Source organism: Annulohypoxylon maeteangense, assembly GCF_022496945.1.
Source record: "Annulohypoxylon maeteangense strain CBS 123835 unplaced genomic scaffold GGS22scaffold_7, whole genome shotgun sequence".
Taxonomy (NCBI): Eukaryota; Fungi; Ascomycota; class Sordariomycetes; order Xylariales; family Hypoxylaceae; genus Annulohypoxylon; species Annulohypoxylon maeteangense.
The window spans coordinates 135,965-152,232 of NW_025953254.1; the positions used below are offsets into that span (position 1 = coordinate 135,965).

At 46.7% G+C, this 16,268-nt stretch overlaps 5 protein-coding genes across 5 annotated transcripts; 4 read left to right on the top strand and 1 right to left on the bottom strand.

Annotated features, from left to right (window-relative positions):
• The first annotated feature begins 677 nt into the window (after nt 1–677).
• On the top strand, nt 678–3,183 carry GGS22DRAFT_161007 (cytochrome P450). Its single transcript, XM_047961019.1, has 3 exons — nt 678–1,086; nt 1,203–1,299; nt 1,358–3,183. Exons 1-3 carry the CDS (start codon nt 963–965, stop codon nt 3,039–3,041), a joined length of 1,905 nt encoding a protein of 634 aa, XP_047819305.1. The 5' UTR covers nt 678–962; the 3' UTR covers nt 3,042–3,183.
• Nucleotides 3,184–4,110: 927 nt separating this feature from the next.
• Nucleotides 4,111–5,459, top strand: GGS22DRAFT_187755 (uncharacterized protein; the record flags this gene model as incomplete). Its single annotated transcript, XM_047964634.1, has 3 exons — nt 4,111–4,190; nt 4,458–4,685; nt 4,745–5,459. The coding sequence occupies 3 exons, from the start codon at nt 4,111–4,113 to the stop codon at nt 5,457–5,459; spliced, it is 1,023 nt and encodes a 340-aa protein (XP_047819306.1).
• Nucleotides 5,460–7,240: 1,781 nt separating this feature from the next.
• On the bottom strand, nt 7,241–8,892 carry GGS22DRAFT_129561 (uncharacterized protein). The gene is made up of 4 exons (XM_047958433.1): nt 8,841–8,892; nt 8,475–8,766; nt 8,188–8,418; nt 7,241–8,134 (listed from the first exon to the last, which is right to left on the bottom strand). Exons 2-4 carry the CDS (start codon nt 8,599–8,601, stop codon nt 7,380–7,382), a joined length of 1,113 nt encoding a protein of 370 aa, XP_047819307.1. The 5' UTR covers nt 8,602–8,766; nt 8,841–8,892; the 3' UTR covers nt 7,241–7,379.
• Nucleotides 8,893–10,020: 1,128 nt separating this feature from the next.
• On the top strand, nt 10,021–13,607 carry GGS22DRAFT_129569 (P-loop containing nucleoside triphosphate hydrolase protein). The gene is made up of 8 exons (XM_047958434.1): nt 10,021–10,980; nt 11,039–11,297; nt 11,345–11,717; nt 11,773–12,494; nt 12,556–12,614; nt 12,677–12,705; nt 12,761–13,017; nt 13,080–13,607. Exons 1-8 carry the CDS (start codon nt 10,086–10,088, stop codon nt 13,468–13,470), a joined length of 2,985 nt encoding a protein of 994 aa, XP_047819308.1. The 5' UTR covers nt 10,021–10,085; the 3' UTR covers nt 13,471–13,607.
• Nucleotides 13,608–14,255: 648 nt separating this feature from the next.
• On the top strand, nt 14,256–15,796 carry GGS22DRAFT_199767 (Alpha/Beta hydrolase protein; the record flags this gene model as incomplete). Its single annotated transcript, XM_047966338.1, has 5 exons — nt 14,256–14,308; nt 14,359–14,593; nt 14,668–15,060; nt 15,119–15,286; nt 15,357–15,796. 5 exons carry the CDS (start codon nt 14,256–14,258, stop codon nt 15,444–15,446), a joined length of 939 nt encoding a protein of 312 aa, XP_047819309.1. The 3' UTR covers nt 15,447–15,796.
• Between the last annotated feature and the right edge of the window lie 472 nt (nt 15,797–16,268).

The following is a 16,268-nucleotide window of genomic DNA, read 5'->3' on the forward strand; positions in this document are numbered from 1 at the left end:
CCAGGTATTAGCAAAATACTTTTTATTCCGAAAGATTCTCTCCTAATCTTATCTTAAATACTTCATTAATATGGCAGCCTTGGCAAGTATTCTTATATGTAAATCGTATAGAAAGTTTTTATACGTATAAGTACTTCGCTACATACGCAATTACTTGTATTTTTGCTAATTAAAGCGCAGCACCTCCTACGGGGTGCCAGGCGAGCTCTAGTGTAGCCAACACTACTAGGTAATAGATCGGATGGATCTCATATACGATGAGAGATGATATAATCATAATCATTGGCGAATCCTTCTTTCAAAAAGGTATGGATACATGACTCGATATTAGTCTACAGATAGGCGGAGATGTAAACAGATATGCAAAGGGATTTGATCCTCAAAACATGGGTAAGGCTTGAAACCAGGAGACAGTGCCAGTGCCAGTGGATTGAGGGGGATGTGGCGGTAATAAAAACGTTGCCTCTCAACCGGGTTTTAGCACGAGAATAGCTCCTATGAACCTACTATATGCGGAGAGCTAAAGATGTAAGAGGCAACATCAGACGGTTTTTGCGGATTGCGGATGCAGCATCTTGGATAGCGCACGGGATGTCAGGGACCCGAAACGTTAGGTCCAACAGCAATGACCTCTCCTTCCCTTCCCCTAAACCAATATATTCTTAATGATTACACATTCTATTTCTTCATCTTCCTACCTACACCATAATCTTTCTAATTGATAAAATTTTCACGCAAGTCCTATTGCTGAGCATACAAATTCACATTTGAATCTAGAGAACAGAACCCCCCATTCCTCGAATAACTAATACATCCATAGTAATTCATGTTCCTCGACACTTCTTTAAGGCCTATGCTAGAGTCGGCACAGACTTAAATTAATCCCCCGCCGTGTGCTAGTTGCGCAAAGTCGAACGCCAGTGGACCACGTTCAAATACGGTTGATAGTGCTAACTTTTCTGATGGTTTCCACGATATTTCTGCTGCTAGGTGCAGCTATTTCATATTGTATATTCAACATAGTATCGGGACTCAGGAATAATATCGCAGCCGCGAAACGATCCGGTCTACCTTATTATGTCGTCCGTAAGTACAACTACAACAAACTCAACTCCCCTATTTAAGAGACCATACCTAGAATTCAATTCTCTAAAGGTCTCAATATAAACTATACTTTTTAAAATATTAACATACCCGCATAGCCCTTAGTCCCTGGAATCGAATAGGGCAAATATTAAATGGGGTTTGGGTTCCTATGTATAAACTCCTGCCCCGCCAATTTTGGGAACAGGTTGAACCGTGAGAACCCCCGGTATTCATAGTATTGATGTCAACAATCTAATAATTTTCGACTCAGTATTCTATATACAAACTGGCAATATGAGGAGAACCATAAATTATTCGCTAAGTTGGGAGACACTTTTTTGATTGTCTCGCCGGGTATGGTTGTATGCTATACCGAAAACGCAGAGGTTCTTCATCAAGTTACATCGAAGCGAGAAGCGTTCCCCAAACCAACAGAAGCCTACGCAATCCTCGGACAGTATGGCCAGAACGTGTTAACGTTGGAAGGCGCCGCTTGGCGCATGCACCGCAAGATCACATCTGCCTCCTTCAACGAGAAGAATGCCGCCCTAGTATTTAAAGAATCCATTAGTCAGACGGAAGGGCTCATGAACATGTGGCTTGGCTCCGACGGGCTAGGAAACAAGACAATTAATACGTTAGAACGGGACACAGCATCTCTCACGCTTAACATCATCGCAAACATCGGGTTTGGTCTCAAGATCCTGTGGCCTGGCCAAAAGTTCCCGGCAGACGCTGATCCGAGACTGGCCAAGTACGCCACACAGGATGCTCCCGAGGGGCACACAATGACTTTTGTAAAAGCATTGGCGCACACTCTAGATTATCTAATCTTGCTTCTCATCACGCCAAAGTGGATTCTCAAGAACTTTCCTAGCAAGACTGCAAAACTTGCCGTAGAAGCAGAAAGCAATCTTGTAGGCTACCTAAATGAGTTTTTGCAAGATAAGATCGAGGATGTGAGGAATGGAGACTATATGGAACAAGGCCTAGATATAATGGGCGCGCTGGTCCGGACGAGCTACGGGGAAAGCCCGAAGAACGGATCCCAGATCGCACGATTATCCGATTCGGAGATCATCGGTAATGCCTTCATTAATATTGTGGCAGGCCATGAAACCACGGCCAACATTCTTCATTTTGCCATGATTGAACTGGCCACCAACCCGGCTTCGCAGAGGCGACTACAACGGGATATAGACAATATTTTAGGCGACACGGATCCAAAAGCATGGGACTATGATGCGAAACTTAACCCTCTGCTTGGGTCAATGGTCGGCGCTGCTATCAATGAGACTCTCCGGCTAGTTCCTCCTGTAGTTGACATACCAAAGAAGATTACCTCAGCGCAGGGTCAGTCTCTCACTATTGGAGGAACGCAGCATCCACTTCCTCAGAATACAACCATCGGTTTAGTCGTCGTTGCCTCGCAACGCAGTCCCAAGTACTGGCCGAATAAACCGAGTAGAATAAATAATGCCGAGACGGACTTAGACGATTTTGTACCCGAACGATGGTTCCAAACGGAATCAGCAAAGGATTCCAGTACCGCTGTTGAGGGCGCGGACACAGAGGACTTTGGCGGCTACGCCGGATCCGACACTAGCGCCCAACTGTACCACCCGCCTCGGGGCTCATTCATCCCTTTCTCGGACGGCGCAAGAGCGTGCTTGGGTCGACGCATGGCGATCGTGGAGTTAGTGGCCACTCTGGCAGTCATCTTCCAGAAATACAGCATTGAGCTTGCGGTAGACGAGTGGGCGAACGATGACAAAGTATCCAACATGAGCAAAGACCAGAAGGCGAAATTGTATAAGACGGCTCAACGAAAGTCGAGGGAAACTGTCAAACTTGCTACAAGCGTGATCACGCTTAAACTCCACGGCAATAAATACGTTCCTATTAGATTAGTAAAGAGAGGCGACGAGAGATTTGTCAATTGGGTTGATTTATAGGAGAAGAGGGGTTTATGATTTAGCATCTGGTATAAGGGGGTCCATCACCAGGAAAAATAAAAGCCGCAAATGGAATAAAGTTGGGAAGCTTTTACATAATTATATGAATTGAAAAAAGCTTCATGAAAAGGAATAAATGCGCTTCTCGAATAATATACTATGTTCTCTTTAATACCTACGTAAACTACATACTGACTATTACCTAATATACAAGTGCCAGGTAGGTAAGTACCTAGACAGGCAGTATAGGTCCCCTTAAAGATTAAATACCCCTAAGGCCAACAATCACTTTCTCATTAGCATCATCCGAACTTCTGAATGAAAACAACTAAACTCCTCAACCTCCAATTAAAAAAACTTCTGAAGGATTTGAATTTTCAATTGATGAATTGATGAAACATCGAAGCTTAAAATTTTCTCGTCTCCACCTCTCACAACGATTAAATAGGACGATGACACCTTGACAGTGGAAGCGCGGGAGCTGACAACGCGGTGGACTAGCAGTCCCCTGTTTTCCCACTCTAAAACGGAATACTTGATACTTTACTGGATGTACCTGCTATAAGTTTGCAGACTTGTCACTCCCGGGCTCTCCCGGGGTAAGAACGAACGCATCAACGCATCAAGACCCCAGCACAATCCCAGCAAAAAGCCTACCGTCGAGCAGCAAGTGGCAGCTCCACCGGTGCTGTCCTCGACCAACTCGACCAACTCGACCCTGCACCTGCACCAGCTACGGCACTACCTAAGCACCTGCACGTCAACAGCCCCAAATAAGAAAACATAAACAAGCCAGCTTCCAGCGTCTCGGCCTGCCAGCCTCTTTTCCCTCCCACCATTACCACACACGCGCGCCCCTCGCAACACGCAATACGCAATACGCAACACGGTGCAAATCAATATCCCATCATTATCATCATCCATCGATATACCTGCCCCCCCAGTCACGTCACGGACCACTTACTGATAATCTCTTGAAAATCATCGTATCTTGATCGCCTGTTCTGCGCGACTCCATCAATCCCATTTCTCCCCCGTTCCCCACGTCTGCGACCTTGCGACCTAAGAAATGTCCGGTGCAAACACTTGGCTGCAGAGGCAGCGAAAGTCAGACCTCGTTGAGATCGCTCAACAATATGGTCTAAAGAAGTATGTTCCTTTTACTAGAATACCAATCTCTAATTTGCTATTGATGCCCAATCCTGTCCTGCCGTGCCATGTCATTGCGCAAAATGTCCGTGACTCGTCGATATACAGATATCGTCGTGAGATATCATAGATCATTAATTGCATCGCCCTCTCCGTCTCCGGCTCCGTCTGGAATGCGGGACGGCAATAAGAGACGATTACCAATATTGCGCTCCGTTCCGAGACAAGAACCACATGGCTAACATATCGCTTTGTTTCTTTAAATAGCTTCGAATCCCTCAAGAAATCCGAGCTCGAGCTCGCCCTCGACGATTACCTGGGTGCGAACGAGCAAGTATTCTCGCTCGATCCCAAGCTCCACCCCTACTATCAGAATCGCTATCAGAAGAGCATGAGAATTATCTCTCCGGCCAATGATGACGTACAGGAGAGACCCAGGACTGTGAGACGACGAGCGACCAAGGCCGCGGACGAGATGCCTCCTCCACCTATCGAGTAAGTCGCGTCGCGAGTTGCGACAGCTATTAGATACATCCACTAACGATATTGAACAGCTCTGATGATGAGCCTTCCACTGCCGTCGCGCGTACTCCTGCGCGCACCCCTAGTCGCGCGCTCTCTCTCGCAAGTCGCATCCCACTACCCGCTACACCTGCGGATGTCGCAGAGGCTGTCGACCGCTCTACAATCGCCGTAAAGGCACGCGTCGCGACCTTATACAGGGAGTCCGGCATTACTGAAGCAACCCAGGCGACGCGCGAGAGCTTGTCGACTGTGACTTCGGTGCTCTTCGCCATTTCCGTATTCGAGCTTTACTTCTTGCGCCCCGAGATCTTGGCAGACCGTTACGCGTTTACTATCCCGGCCGTAGCGTTCCTCGGAACTAAGGACTTCCCCGTTTTCGTCCCGGATATGTTTTTGTTGTTGACGTCTTCGTTCTGGTCGCCCGCGCTGCTCTGGGCCTTTACCAGCGCAATCCTGCCTAGCATCGCCGGCTACTTTATCAACCTGTCTGTCAGCTCCCACCACGGTCGCGTCGGTCGTCGCTCTCACGCATATGACCCGGTTGTCGACCCGTTATCTTTCAGCATTACCAAGGCTCTGATCTCATACGTTGTTTACAACCAGGGCCTCACCTTTGGTGGCTGGATAGACGAGACATCCATCGCGCGCATCAACACCGCCATATACGGTGGCTACAAGGGTATCTTAACCGGTACCGCCATCACCGGCATACTGAGCATCTACGACGCCGTGCTCAAGAAATAGAGAGGCCAATCCAATCATCCATAAATACATATGGCGATAGCGACAGCTCAATCTTAACCCCGCGCTCTTATTTCTACACCTTCATCTATCATCTACATACCATCCGCCAAATGCCGCCCTAACCCGGCCAAAGTTATTTTTATCGTTCGGAAACCCCTGGAGATGGCGTTAGAGGCGTTCGTGGCGTCCGGCTCTTCTTTTTTTTTTACTTGTTTTCCCTGCCCTCTTGATACCAACCCGATTCCCCGGTCATTACTTCCTTGTTTAAGACGATTTTCGCTATTCCCGACGGCTGTGGCCCCTCCGATCGAGGCGCGATGTCCACCCACCCACCCAGCCATCCGTTAGGAATTTGAGGGGTAGCCTTTTTTCGAGTGTTCCCCGTCTACTATTCGAAGTACATTCTTGAATGCTCCCCGTTTTTTTCTGTTGAGACGCGTTATGATGAGCTTGCTTGTATGAAGTTACCTGACGTTTGATTACTGCGTTCTTCCTTTTTTTCCCGCGGCGCGTGTGGAATTGATTGATTGAATGGGTGGGCGGATGGGGGATGAATGGGTCTGACTCTTTTTATTTTAAATCCGCCGAGCTGATGATGGGTTGGTGGGGTCGCTGCCCCTGTTCTTGTCTATATTGCGCCTAACTACTTAGTCTTTACGAATGTGGGAAAAGGGGGAGGGGTTGGGGTTTGGTGGTTTTGGCGATGTTTCCTCTCGTGTTGACGGTGGCTTTCTCTGCTTACCTGTACGTACTTGTGTCCTGGGTTTGTCGCCTTGGGGTACGTGGGTAGGGGATTAAGTTGAAGACGAATGCATACGAGTGGATGAAATCGCGGGATGGATGGCGGAGGGGCTCGGTACAATCGGTATAATACGAATATATTGCAATTCTTCCTCGTTACATCTGCTTCTTTTGAGAATGGTGTTTTGGTGTGTGTTTATTTGTGCGGGTCCTTTGTTCGTCGGCGTCTTTGAAGGGGACTACGAAAATCATGTCATGGGGAGGTTACACGAAAGATTACTTGCCGGTTCTTTTCAGCTCGAAAGCTGAGGACAATTGCATGGTTATAATATCATATCACGTTAAGACATAGGTATACATATAGCGAAGACTAATATCAGGGGTAAGTTTCGGGGTGGAGTTAGTTATATTTTCTGGAGTTAAATACTTCTAGCACTACGCTGCTAGAATTGCTGAGTGTCAAACTCAGCAAACAATTCGGGAGATAATGCCCTTTTTGCCTCGGGCAGGCTCTTTAGGTGCACGTCTGTCTATCTATCTAGACACTTACCAGAGTAACTCAACAGATGGACATAGATAAGTCACTTTGAGTATTGGATGGAATACTTATCTTACACGCGCACACATTAGTGGCAGACTTACTGACTTACTCGGACTCATAGTCGGAGTCGGAATCGACATTGAGAGGTGTGGCATCGGACTCGACCGAGTCGACGACGCAGTCGGAACACTTCTTGTGCTCGCATCGCCGGCACTTCTCCGTGCCGATGGCGTTGGTTTGCCCGTCCTGGCAGCACTTCCACCCGCGGGGTGCGGCGCTGATGAATTGGGGGAGCTCGAGCTCGCTGAAGAGGGGGAGGGAGGTGAGGTTGATTTGTTGGAACATGGTTATGGTGATGTAGAATTTGGATATTTAGTTATGTGTTTGGATTTAGGGTTCTGAGTTTTTAGGGAGATAGTTAGAATGAGTTGGTTTGTTGTGATGGTGATGATGAATTGGATTTCTCGAGCTCTACGAGGACGGCTCGGGTTTATATACACGATTTTCGGTCGAGGCTGTTTGTTAACAATGGCTATTTCACACAGGCATTGTTTCCACGATTCCTTTCATAATCTATGTACCTTACGAACATAACTCATTATAATCGAGCCCAGGGCCATTGTCTTTCTCATGATCAATCATTCGTGCATGTTCAAGGTTTCTCCAGGCCGCTTGAAGTATTTGTAAACGTGACTCGTCCTTCTTGCCTCCGTCACGAGAAGTTTGAAGATAATATTGGTTCTTGTTTCTCCTTTTCTCTTTCGGCTAGATCTTGGTTCGAGGAAGTTGCAAAGTCGTTCGAAGAATTCAAGGGTTTCTCTGAGCTTGTTACTACTTTCATAGGCCGAGATAGAGTCTATGAAGCAGAATATGACAAGACTCTCATCGCTAATCTGACTAAGAATTTCAAAAAACAACTGAATGGTCTGCTTGAAGTTCTGCTTCTTGATCTTCTTCATACGCATCGGTTTCAAATAGCCGATACGAATGTGAGATGCTAATTGAGAGTTGTGGATAAGCTGACCTATTAAGTTGCTCGCAATATCGCATGCATTCGCCATCATTCCTCTGCGACTCAATTGAATGCGACAGAAGTAATGAAGAAATATGATCCCGGTTTGGCCTCTGCGGAGATACTCGTTCGGAAAGCGAGCACATAAGTGGGATAGAGGCGAATTTATGCCAGAGGTTTCGAAGTTTCCTTGTATCAGTAGACGAGTTGACATCTTGTCTTCCTGCAACCAGCTTTGAAATTCGGGTTGTTTCGTCAGCCCGGTCAGCCTATCCATATGATAACTTTCAATGTCCTGTGGTAATGCCAGTTTCTGGATGTCCTTCATAGTCTGATCTCCATCGTAAGCCAGATACCGTGTCAATCGGTCAAGTTTATGTTCTGCAGGATGTGAGTGTTTATAGACATATCGTAATCATGTAAGGGAGTCTTACGATATTCCTCTACTCCCGTGCCCACCTCATCGGATACATCCTGGCATCTGCTAGCACGAGGCTCGAGTAACCCCACGAAATGATGAAGGATATCAAGCTTCTGATCTCGGTTACGTAAACTGTAACCGTCATGCAAGGTGGAGTTATTCGTACGTCTAGCCACATCGTCGGTTTTATCGATGAAGTTGTTGAATGACTTAACTAGAATTTCCAAGGTGTGCTTTTGTTTATCTTGTATGGGGTTAATATTTGAGTCTAGGTACCTATTAGAGCCCTAAGCAACACACCTGTCAGACTGATCTTAGACCTTGCACAATTGAGCAATTCTTCGAGTAGCACTACTAGACTGCTGAATATATCGGCAGTATGTTCGTGTAGTGAGATCGTTAGTTGACGCGCTGTATAGAGTTTCATATAGTCCTTGGCCTGGGAGAAGGCAATGGTGATATCGGCCAGCACTTTAAGGGTCGTTGAGTCTATCTTTGTGCTGTTTGATACGTCCTACCGACATCGGGTTAGGCATCATTCAGTACACAAGTTGAAAGTCGAGACCAACAGATAATATATATTCGAACGGTGCTGTAAAGGAGCTATGTTAGATAGATACTCAGGTATGTAGGTACATGTATTGGTAGAAGTAATGGGTCCCTTACCACAAAGACCATATTTACCGTCGTGCGGTAGTAGTCTGATCCAGGATATATAATATACCAAGTTTTTCTTTATATCAATGAGGAGAGTAGAGACATTCGACCGAGTAGTGTAGACATTTTTGGAGTAACGTAATGACTCTGTTACTGACTCTTGAATCGAAATCTCTGCGCTCTCCAAGGGGTCCCTGGGGGTGTATAAGTTTCGGGAACCTTTGCTTCTCGATTTCATACAAGACTTAGATTCAATGTCATTGAGCTGACTCAATAAAGGTAGAGTCTTATCCCATAGATTGAAACTATTTAAGTTAGCGAATTCAACTTTATGGTATATAGGTAGTATACATACAGGTAGGTAGTCAGGCTTTTTGAATCTTCAGTGTATATATATTCACCAAGCCGATCATCAAATACGACGGTCCTCTGATCGGAACCAAGTCGCGGCCCTTGACCAAGGAATGCAGCGGCGGCATTTGTTGGTGCTAACGGAGGTTCTCTGAGTATAGTCTCGTGTGTACAATTGTTGATGATTATTGACACATTTACCTCTCGACTTTGGTTTATGTGTTGGTCTCTAACTTCGACGTTTCCGTTGACTGCGTTAGCTGACGGGCCGAGATTGTTCAAGTTCCGATTCTCGGTTCCCATGACTAGTATTCATAACTTCAGCCATGGAGATTATTGAGCCAGGAAGAAAGTGCCAGAGAAAAGGATAACTCGCTATAATTACTATAGATTAGTACATCCTTGCGTAAATTAGGTAGTTTCTTTCGAGTATGCCTGCTAGGTACGTACTAATGAGTAGATACATGGCCCCCAGTGCTCATGGTTCCAAGTTATTAATATATTCCACACCAAATCGATAACTGATCCTAGACTTGCATGACAGTGCGAGCTATACACCAATAGGACACCTTGTCTATATATGCATGCTTACCAACCAGCCTCAGCTGAAATCGGACCAATCATTCAAGTCTTTGTGTTACCATCACAGATGATCAGCTACCCCTTTTGGGAGAATTGGCGACAGGCTGCAGATGACGGAAAGGACAAGGGCAATGCTTGATTTATTACTCCCAAAATGTAGGCTGAGTTGCAGCTCCTCACTGGTCTATCTTAAGAGCCGCGCTTTGAGATCCCCGCCAAAAGCCGAGTTAGCACATTTCTCTCTCTTCGTTTTCTGTTGTACTGTTCTGCATTGTGGGGAGCATATTATTGCTCAAATATTGCCCAAATCGAGCAGCCAGAATGACTTCCATTACCATGGCAAATAGCCCAGAAATGCTCAACGATTCGAAAAAGATCCCTTTTGAGGAGACTATGGAAGATAAGAACGAATCCCTCCCAACGACAGACTTACCAGAAGTATCAGCCAGAGCAAACAACGGAAAAGACAACTTAGGAAAGGACCAAGATGAACTACAGGTCGATGAAGACAATGAAGCTCTAGCAAAGGAGGAAGATGCTCACGGACTTGCTCGAAAAACATATTTTTCCAGATACCGCGGTTACAACCACAAGCTTGATGAGCGACGTGAAAAGGCTGATATGCGATTACAGCAATCAAAAGCCTACGCTGATTTGATTGAGCATCGAATTATAGATATCGAGGAGAAACTCGGCAGAATTCTTGACGAACCGACCAAGCATGCTAAGTTAAAAGAAGGCTTAGCTCCCCCATCCAATAAAGTAGAGATAAAGAAGTTGAGCTGGCCTGAATTCGGCAAAACTGCAGACGTTGATCCAAAATCATCGTCATCATCATGGAGGCACAGACCAGAACTAGACTCAAAATCGAGATATGTAATCGAGATGCTAATGGAAGAACCAGCTGTACATGCTGTCCATACAAATACCAAAGCCCAGCAAGATGGCCTACGCTGGAAAACGGGATCAGCGCAGGAAGATTCTGACCAGGTTGAGAGGTCTTCAATTACGGTAAAGCACGACAGATCTCGTGCTCCCCATCGAATTCGTATCAGATCTCGCGTTCTTATCAAGCTACTCAAAGATATCACCGGACTCAGTACGGTCGTCGGACCGCATGAACACATCCTAGTTTTCATGAAGCCATTCAAACTTTTGATTACTCATGCTAAGAGTATACGGACTCGCCTCGACGAGTTAGAAAGAAAGTTACTTGGTAATTATTGGAGAGATACCTAAATGAGGCATGAATCTTACAACTAATGGGTAAATAGGACCTACTGGGCAGAATGTACCTAACGGGGAGCCGGACACGACGGAATTACAATTACACTCTGCAGCCCGAGAGATAGAGGCGGACGAAGCTCGAAACCACCTAGAACTTCTCTGTAAAATGCTAGACCTCCATTTGCAACCGAAAATAGATGCACTTCAGATCAAGAACAAATCAAGCACAGTCTTCTTCGATGATCTCTGGCACATATTTAAGACAGGAGGAGAGGTGCTGGATACGAGCACTAACCAAATGCAATTGTAAGTGTCTTCAAAACACAAGACGGCACTCAGCTAATTTGATGGAGGTATCGAATCATTAAAGTGACAGGTGGTCGCGAAGTTTTGTCGCCACAGCTAACTGGGCCATCTAATCCCGCGTCCGAGAAACTAAAGGACAAGGGCTTCTCCAGCGGGTCATTCATCTTAGAATGTTTCTATGTCGGCTTCGACGGTGTCCAATACGGTCCTGTGAATGAAACGTTTCAGATTCGCAGATTCGATGGGGCCAGGGACATCACCTCGCTCCCAGTTGCACCGCTTGAGTATATGGCCGAGGACGAAGAAGAGAGGCGCAATAAACTACTTGAGAGGGGCAGGAAGTTCGCAGAACTTTGTAACCCGTCCAAGACCGCACATAAGCAGTATACTGGCCTCACTCTTGATAAGCGCCAGGAACAGGTGTGTATGCCATGTTGGTACTGAAAGCTGGCCAGTGACTAAAAGTGTGATCTAGGTTGAATCTGAGGTAATCATCGACTTCCAGCTCGCTTTTATAGAACAACCCGAAAACAAACCGAAAATTGGGGTCGACAACTTGATCGATGATGATCCTCGGGAACTACTCGATAATTGGCTGCATTGCAAAGTGTGCGGCAATGCAGGATGTTGTGGCAACGATATCATATACAACGATTTTGAAATAGACCAGAATGATCGAGAGCACTTCAAAAAGCAGCGCAATCCAGCTCTTGAGATGGTTGGATACGATACGGCGTTGACTACTGATCAGATGGTTCTACTACCACCGAAGGTATTCGGGTTTGTGCTCCGAACACGCAGATGGGCGACTTTCGACATCAACCTAATTGAGGACGTCCACTATACAGACGGTTGGGAGAACCTCGTCATTGATCCAACTATGAAGAATACTGTCCTCGCATTGGTCGAGAATCATCAGAAGTCAAACACTCTGGGTGCCCCATCTACGGATGGCGCTCTCTCTGGAGTAGACTTAGTTCAAGGCAAAGGCAAGGGTTTGATCATTCTTCTCCACGGGGAACCGGGTGTAGGCAAGACAAGCACCGCAGAGTGTGTTGCTGACCACACTCAACGACCTCTATTCCCTGTGACGTGCGGCGACATAGGTGACGATGCATTGAAGGTGGAGACAAACCTTGAGCGAAACTTCCAACTGGCTCACAAATGGGGTTGTGTCCTTCTATTAGATGAGGCTGAGTAAGTACCTACCGGGATAGACAAATGGCTGAACAGGGAATATGGGCTAAAGACCAAACAGTATATTCCTCGCAAGGAGAACTGCTAATACGGACATCGCTCGCAATGCTATTGTCTCAGGTAAGATAAAAGTCCCCCCCCACGAAGAGTTGCTTCGCCTGACATGAACTTTCTTCATCTAGTTTTTCTTCGCAGTCTCGAGTATTACAGTGTAAGTTATCATACATGCTCCTATACTGCCTGTGAAACCTAACATCATATTAAAGGGGATACTCTTCCTTACGACGAATCGGGTCGGCACAATCGACAGGGCCTTCAAGTCTCGCATACACCTTGCACTCCTTTATCCGAGATTAGATAAAGACAGTACGCTGAAAATCTGGAGGAACAACCTCAACGGTCTAAACAAAGGCTTCGAGGGAAAATCGGGGGGTCTTCGGCTCCAGGAGAAAGAGATTCTGGAGTATGCGGCGAAGCACTACAAGCACCTGACGAAACAAGACATGCTCCCATGGAATGGAAGGTACTTAAACCCTAAGTTAGGTATTAACTACCTAGATGGCAATAGACTGACCGATACTCTAGGCAAATACGCAACGCCTTCCAAACAGCAATTGCCATTGCCAAATACGAGGCCAAAGATTCAAACGAGCCTCCAACCCTGACCGTCAAGCATTTCAGGAAAGTCGCAAAGACAGCTAAAGAGTTCGACCAGTATCTCATGGAGCTCAGCCAGGACAAAGACGACAACCAGATAGCTATGGATCAAGAACTAAGAGTAAATAAATGGGCTAGTTCGAAGAGTTCGTCTAATCATTCGTCTCGAATGAATGGCAGTAGTAAGGGCAAGAGAGCGGCTAGGGATGTAGAGTCTGAGTCGAGTAGTTCAGACTTGGACTCCTCTGACGATAATACCGAGAGCGATCATAACGATATTAAAAATGAACGAAAATCGAAGAAGAGGAGGAAGAGGTAGCTAGCTCAGGACGCCGATAGATAGCTTCGTCTTGGATTCTTGTTAACAGTACTCACATAGACACTCAACAAACCAACATCTACCTCCATGTCTGTCAACGATAGCCATATTGCTACCTATGCATGGAAATGATACGTACCCAGTACCTACCTACGTAATGATGAACTCTGCCACGCCTTGTCTATCTGTGCCTACATAGGTTAGGCAGTATCAAATCCCGAAACTTCCTACTTTTCACTAGGGGAGTCAGGGGGGTTGGGAATGGCTAGCCTTGTTATGTCGTGTTACTAGCCATTAAACATAGTGGTGGGGGGCGAACGAAGTTGACTGGTCCTGAAGGATAGCCGAAGGAGGCTTTCTTTCGGTGAATAGGTACCAGATCGTCGCAATATGCGTATCCGAGATGACGGGCAGACGAGTGGCGGTCTAAGAAGTGCGTAATTAGGCGTATTTTGCCAGCCTTAGTCCAAATGTAGCTCAGGCTCCGGACTTTTTCTTGTCGATCGATGCTGAGGGTGGCGTTCTTGCAGACCGCGCCGCGGACTCGTACGGTATCAGATACTGTGCTGATAAATTGTGTGTGACAATGCATAGCGCATCCTTCAGCTGACCTAATGGAGGGTGGGGGCCGTTTTAGACGAGGCTCTGGATCTGGAGTATGACTGAAGCGAGCTGGTTATTAACCCCCTAAGGAACCCTATCGATAGACATCAAGATCCTTCGATTCCAGCTGCCTTAAATACAGAATATAGCAAAGCTGAGCTGATTGCGACGTACTGGACACTATGGATAACCACGGCCTCATAGAAGTCCATGGCTCGGCCCAGGCCAAAGTCGAGTATGTCACTAAACCTATGTTAACACTAGCCCTTTCTGACATAACGGAAGTATCGTATTCATCCACGGACTGAGAGGAGATGTGTTGGGAACATGGACTAAGGACGGAGTCCTCTGGCCAAAGGACCTCCTCCCGAAAGATATACCTGACAGCCGGATCTTCCTCTTCGGTTATGATACGGGAATCGCCCACCGAGACCAGTCAAGCGTCGCGAACACAGAAATCCATAGTGACGCCAATGACCTCTGTGCAAAGCTAGCAGCTGAGCGATCTAACACGAACACGGTGGGTGAAGCGCAGAAACTCCTTTTCCACTTGCTTCGCAAAGTCACTAACCACCAACACTTCCTCATAAACAGAGCGACCGCCCCATCGTCTTCATCGCACACAGTCTCGGCGGGCTCGTAGCAGCGCAAGTCCTCGTGCACGGGGAGCAGAAGCCGGAATCCTCCACGATCAAATCGATCACCAGCAACCTGCGGGGGATGATTTTCCTCGGAACGCCGTTCCGGGGATCGTCCTCCGCACGACTCGCCGAGATCGCGCGAAAGGTAGTCAAGCTGTTCGGCATCAACACGCAAGAGCACACCCTGAAGCTGCTAGGCGTCGACTCCGAGAGGCTCGACGAGCTGACGCGATCGTTCGCGGAGCACCTGAACAAGCGACGCGTGTCTCGGGAACCAAAGGATAGGATAGAAGCGTTCTTCTACTTCGAGACCTTGAAGACTCGCATGGGCGTGGGGTTGGTCCAGGTACGGCACTCGTCCAACTTGACCTTATGAAGCACCTACCTACTAACAGCCTATAAAGATCGTCGAGCCAGACTCAGCACAGCTTCCAGGCTGCGGCGACAGCGCCCCCTTCAAGACCGACCATATAGGAATCTGCAAGTTCCAGAATGACAAGGACGAGGGATATAGCACCGTCGTCAACGCGATTCGCAAAGCCATGCTTCCCCTCGAGCCTGAAGCCGAACAAGTAAGAATATTACCATCAACACTTCCTGTGACAACCTACAGGCTGTTACATACTGACAATAATTCGATAGGGGCATAAAGTGATAAATATTCTTGGGAAGGCTGTAAATGTAGTGCAAGAGGATTTGATTATCAACGGAGACCAAAATATCACCATGTAACAAACTATTGAATGAATTAGATGAGTTTCATGAAATTGATCAACTTGTGGTTTTCAAAAACTTTTTGTGATCGGATCGAGAGCTGCTGTCTGCTGTTCTTATTGGCCGACTGCATTGATCCGACCCGCATATACGGAGTTATCGGTTTTCCGGAAATATCTATGCCCTTATTGGTCCGGGAATGATTTAGCGTCGGAATTGTTGGGGTTGTTAGGATGGAGGCTGGGAGCTGAAGATGGAGAAATCTCCCTTGACCACACCCATTTGAGGATAGACATCTTGAGATTATTACGGATTATTAATTACGATTAAGTACAATATTCTTAGGCAATGGGCGTGCATTTCACAGAAAGCTCACGAGAAAGCCGTCTAGGCATATAGCAAAGGCTCTTTTCTCCCATATTCCATTATATACATACAGTTGACACTGCACATCTCCTCCATTATGTCAGGCAACTAACTCCGCGCAACATCGGATTCTGGGTCTCTACCTCGTCGGAAGTACGCTTGCGCAAATGGTTCATGTTCAGTGTCGGCATCATATGAATGTACAAAAAGGGCTACACGTCGAACCCAAAAAGAATATAGCCGGTCTTCCTCAAACGACCTGCTCAACGTGCGCGATGCCTCTGACGAACGACCTTCAGGTGGTAAAACTGACGCACCGGACTCCTCATATGCGAACGCCCCTAATATGCCATTGCCTCGTGGTACCCTGTACCGGGCATTATGAATGGTTCCTCATAGGACTTTGTTCCTTTGATGCCATGATTCCAGTAGTCCCATTCTATGTGTCCGTCTGGTTTTGGCCATAGTCGTGCT

What these genes read in the sequence shown, in the direction of transcription:
- GGS22DRAFT_161007 (XM_047961019.1), top strand. Translation starts at nt 963, where the DNA reads ATGGTTTCCACGATATTTCTGCTGCTAGGTGCAGCTATTTCATATTGT. An exon ending in TCTACCTTATTATGTCGTCC is followed by an intron (nt 1,087 to 1,202) that starts GTAAGTACAACT and finishes ATACCCGCATAG; the next exon opens with CCCTTAGTCCCTGGAATCGA. An exon ending in TTTTGGGAACAGGTTGAACC is followed by an intron (nt 1,300 to 1,357) that starts GTGAGAACCCCC and finishes TTTTCGACTCAG; the next exon opens with TATTCTATATACAAACTGGC.
- GGS22DRAFT_129561 (XM_047958433.1), bottom strand. Translation starts at nt 8,601, where the DNA reads ATGAAACTCTATACAGCGCGTCAACTAACGATCTCACTACACGAACAT. An exon ending in GTCTAAGATCAGTCTGACAG is followed by an intron (nt 8,419 to 8,474) that starts GTGTGTTGCTTA and finishes ACCCCATACAAG; the next exon opens with ATAAACAAAAGCACACCTTG. An exon ending in CACGGGAGTAGAGGAATATC is followed by an intron (nt 8,135 to 8,187) that starts GTAAGACTCCCT and finishes CACATCCTGCAG; the next exon opens with AACATAAACTTGACCGATTG.
- GGS22DRAFT_129569 (XM_047958434.1), top strand. Translation starts at nt 10,086, where the DNA reads ATGACTTCCATTACCATGGCAAATAGCCCAGAAATGCTCAACGATTCG. An exon ending in GTTAGAAAGAAAGTTACTTG is followed by an intron (nt 10,981 to 11,038) that starts GTAATTATTGGA and finishes ATGGGTAAATAG; the next exon opens with GACCTACTGGGCAGAATGTA. An exon ending in TTGATAAGCGCCAGGAACAG is followed by an intron (nt 11,718 to 11,772) that starts GTGTGTATGCCA and finishes AGTGTGATCTAG; the next exon opens with GTTGAATCTGAGGTAATCAT.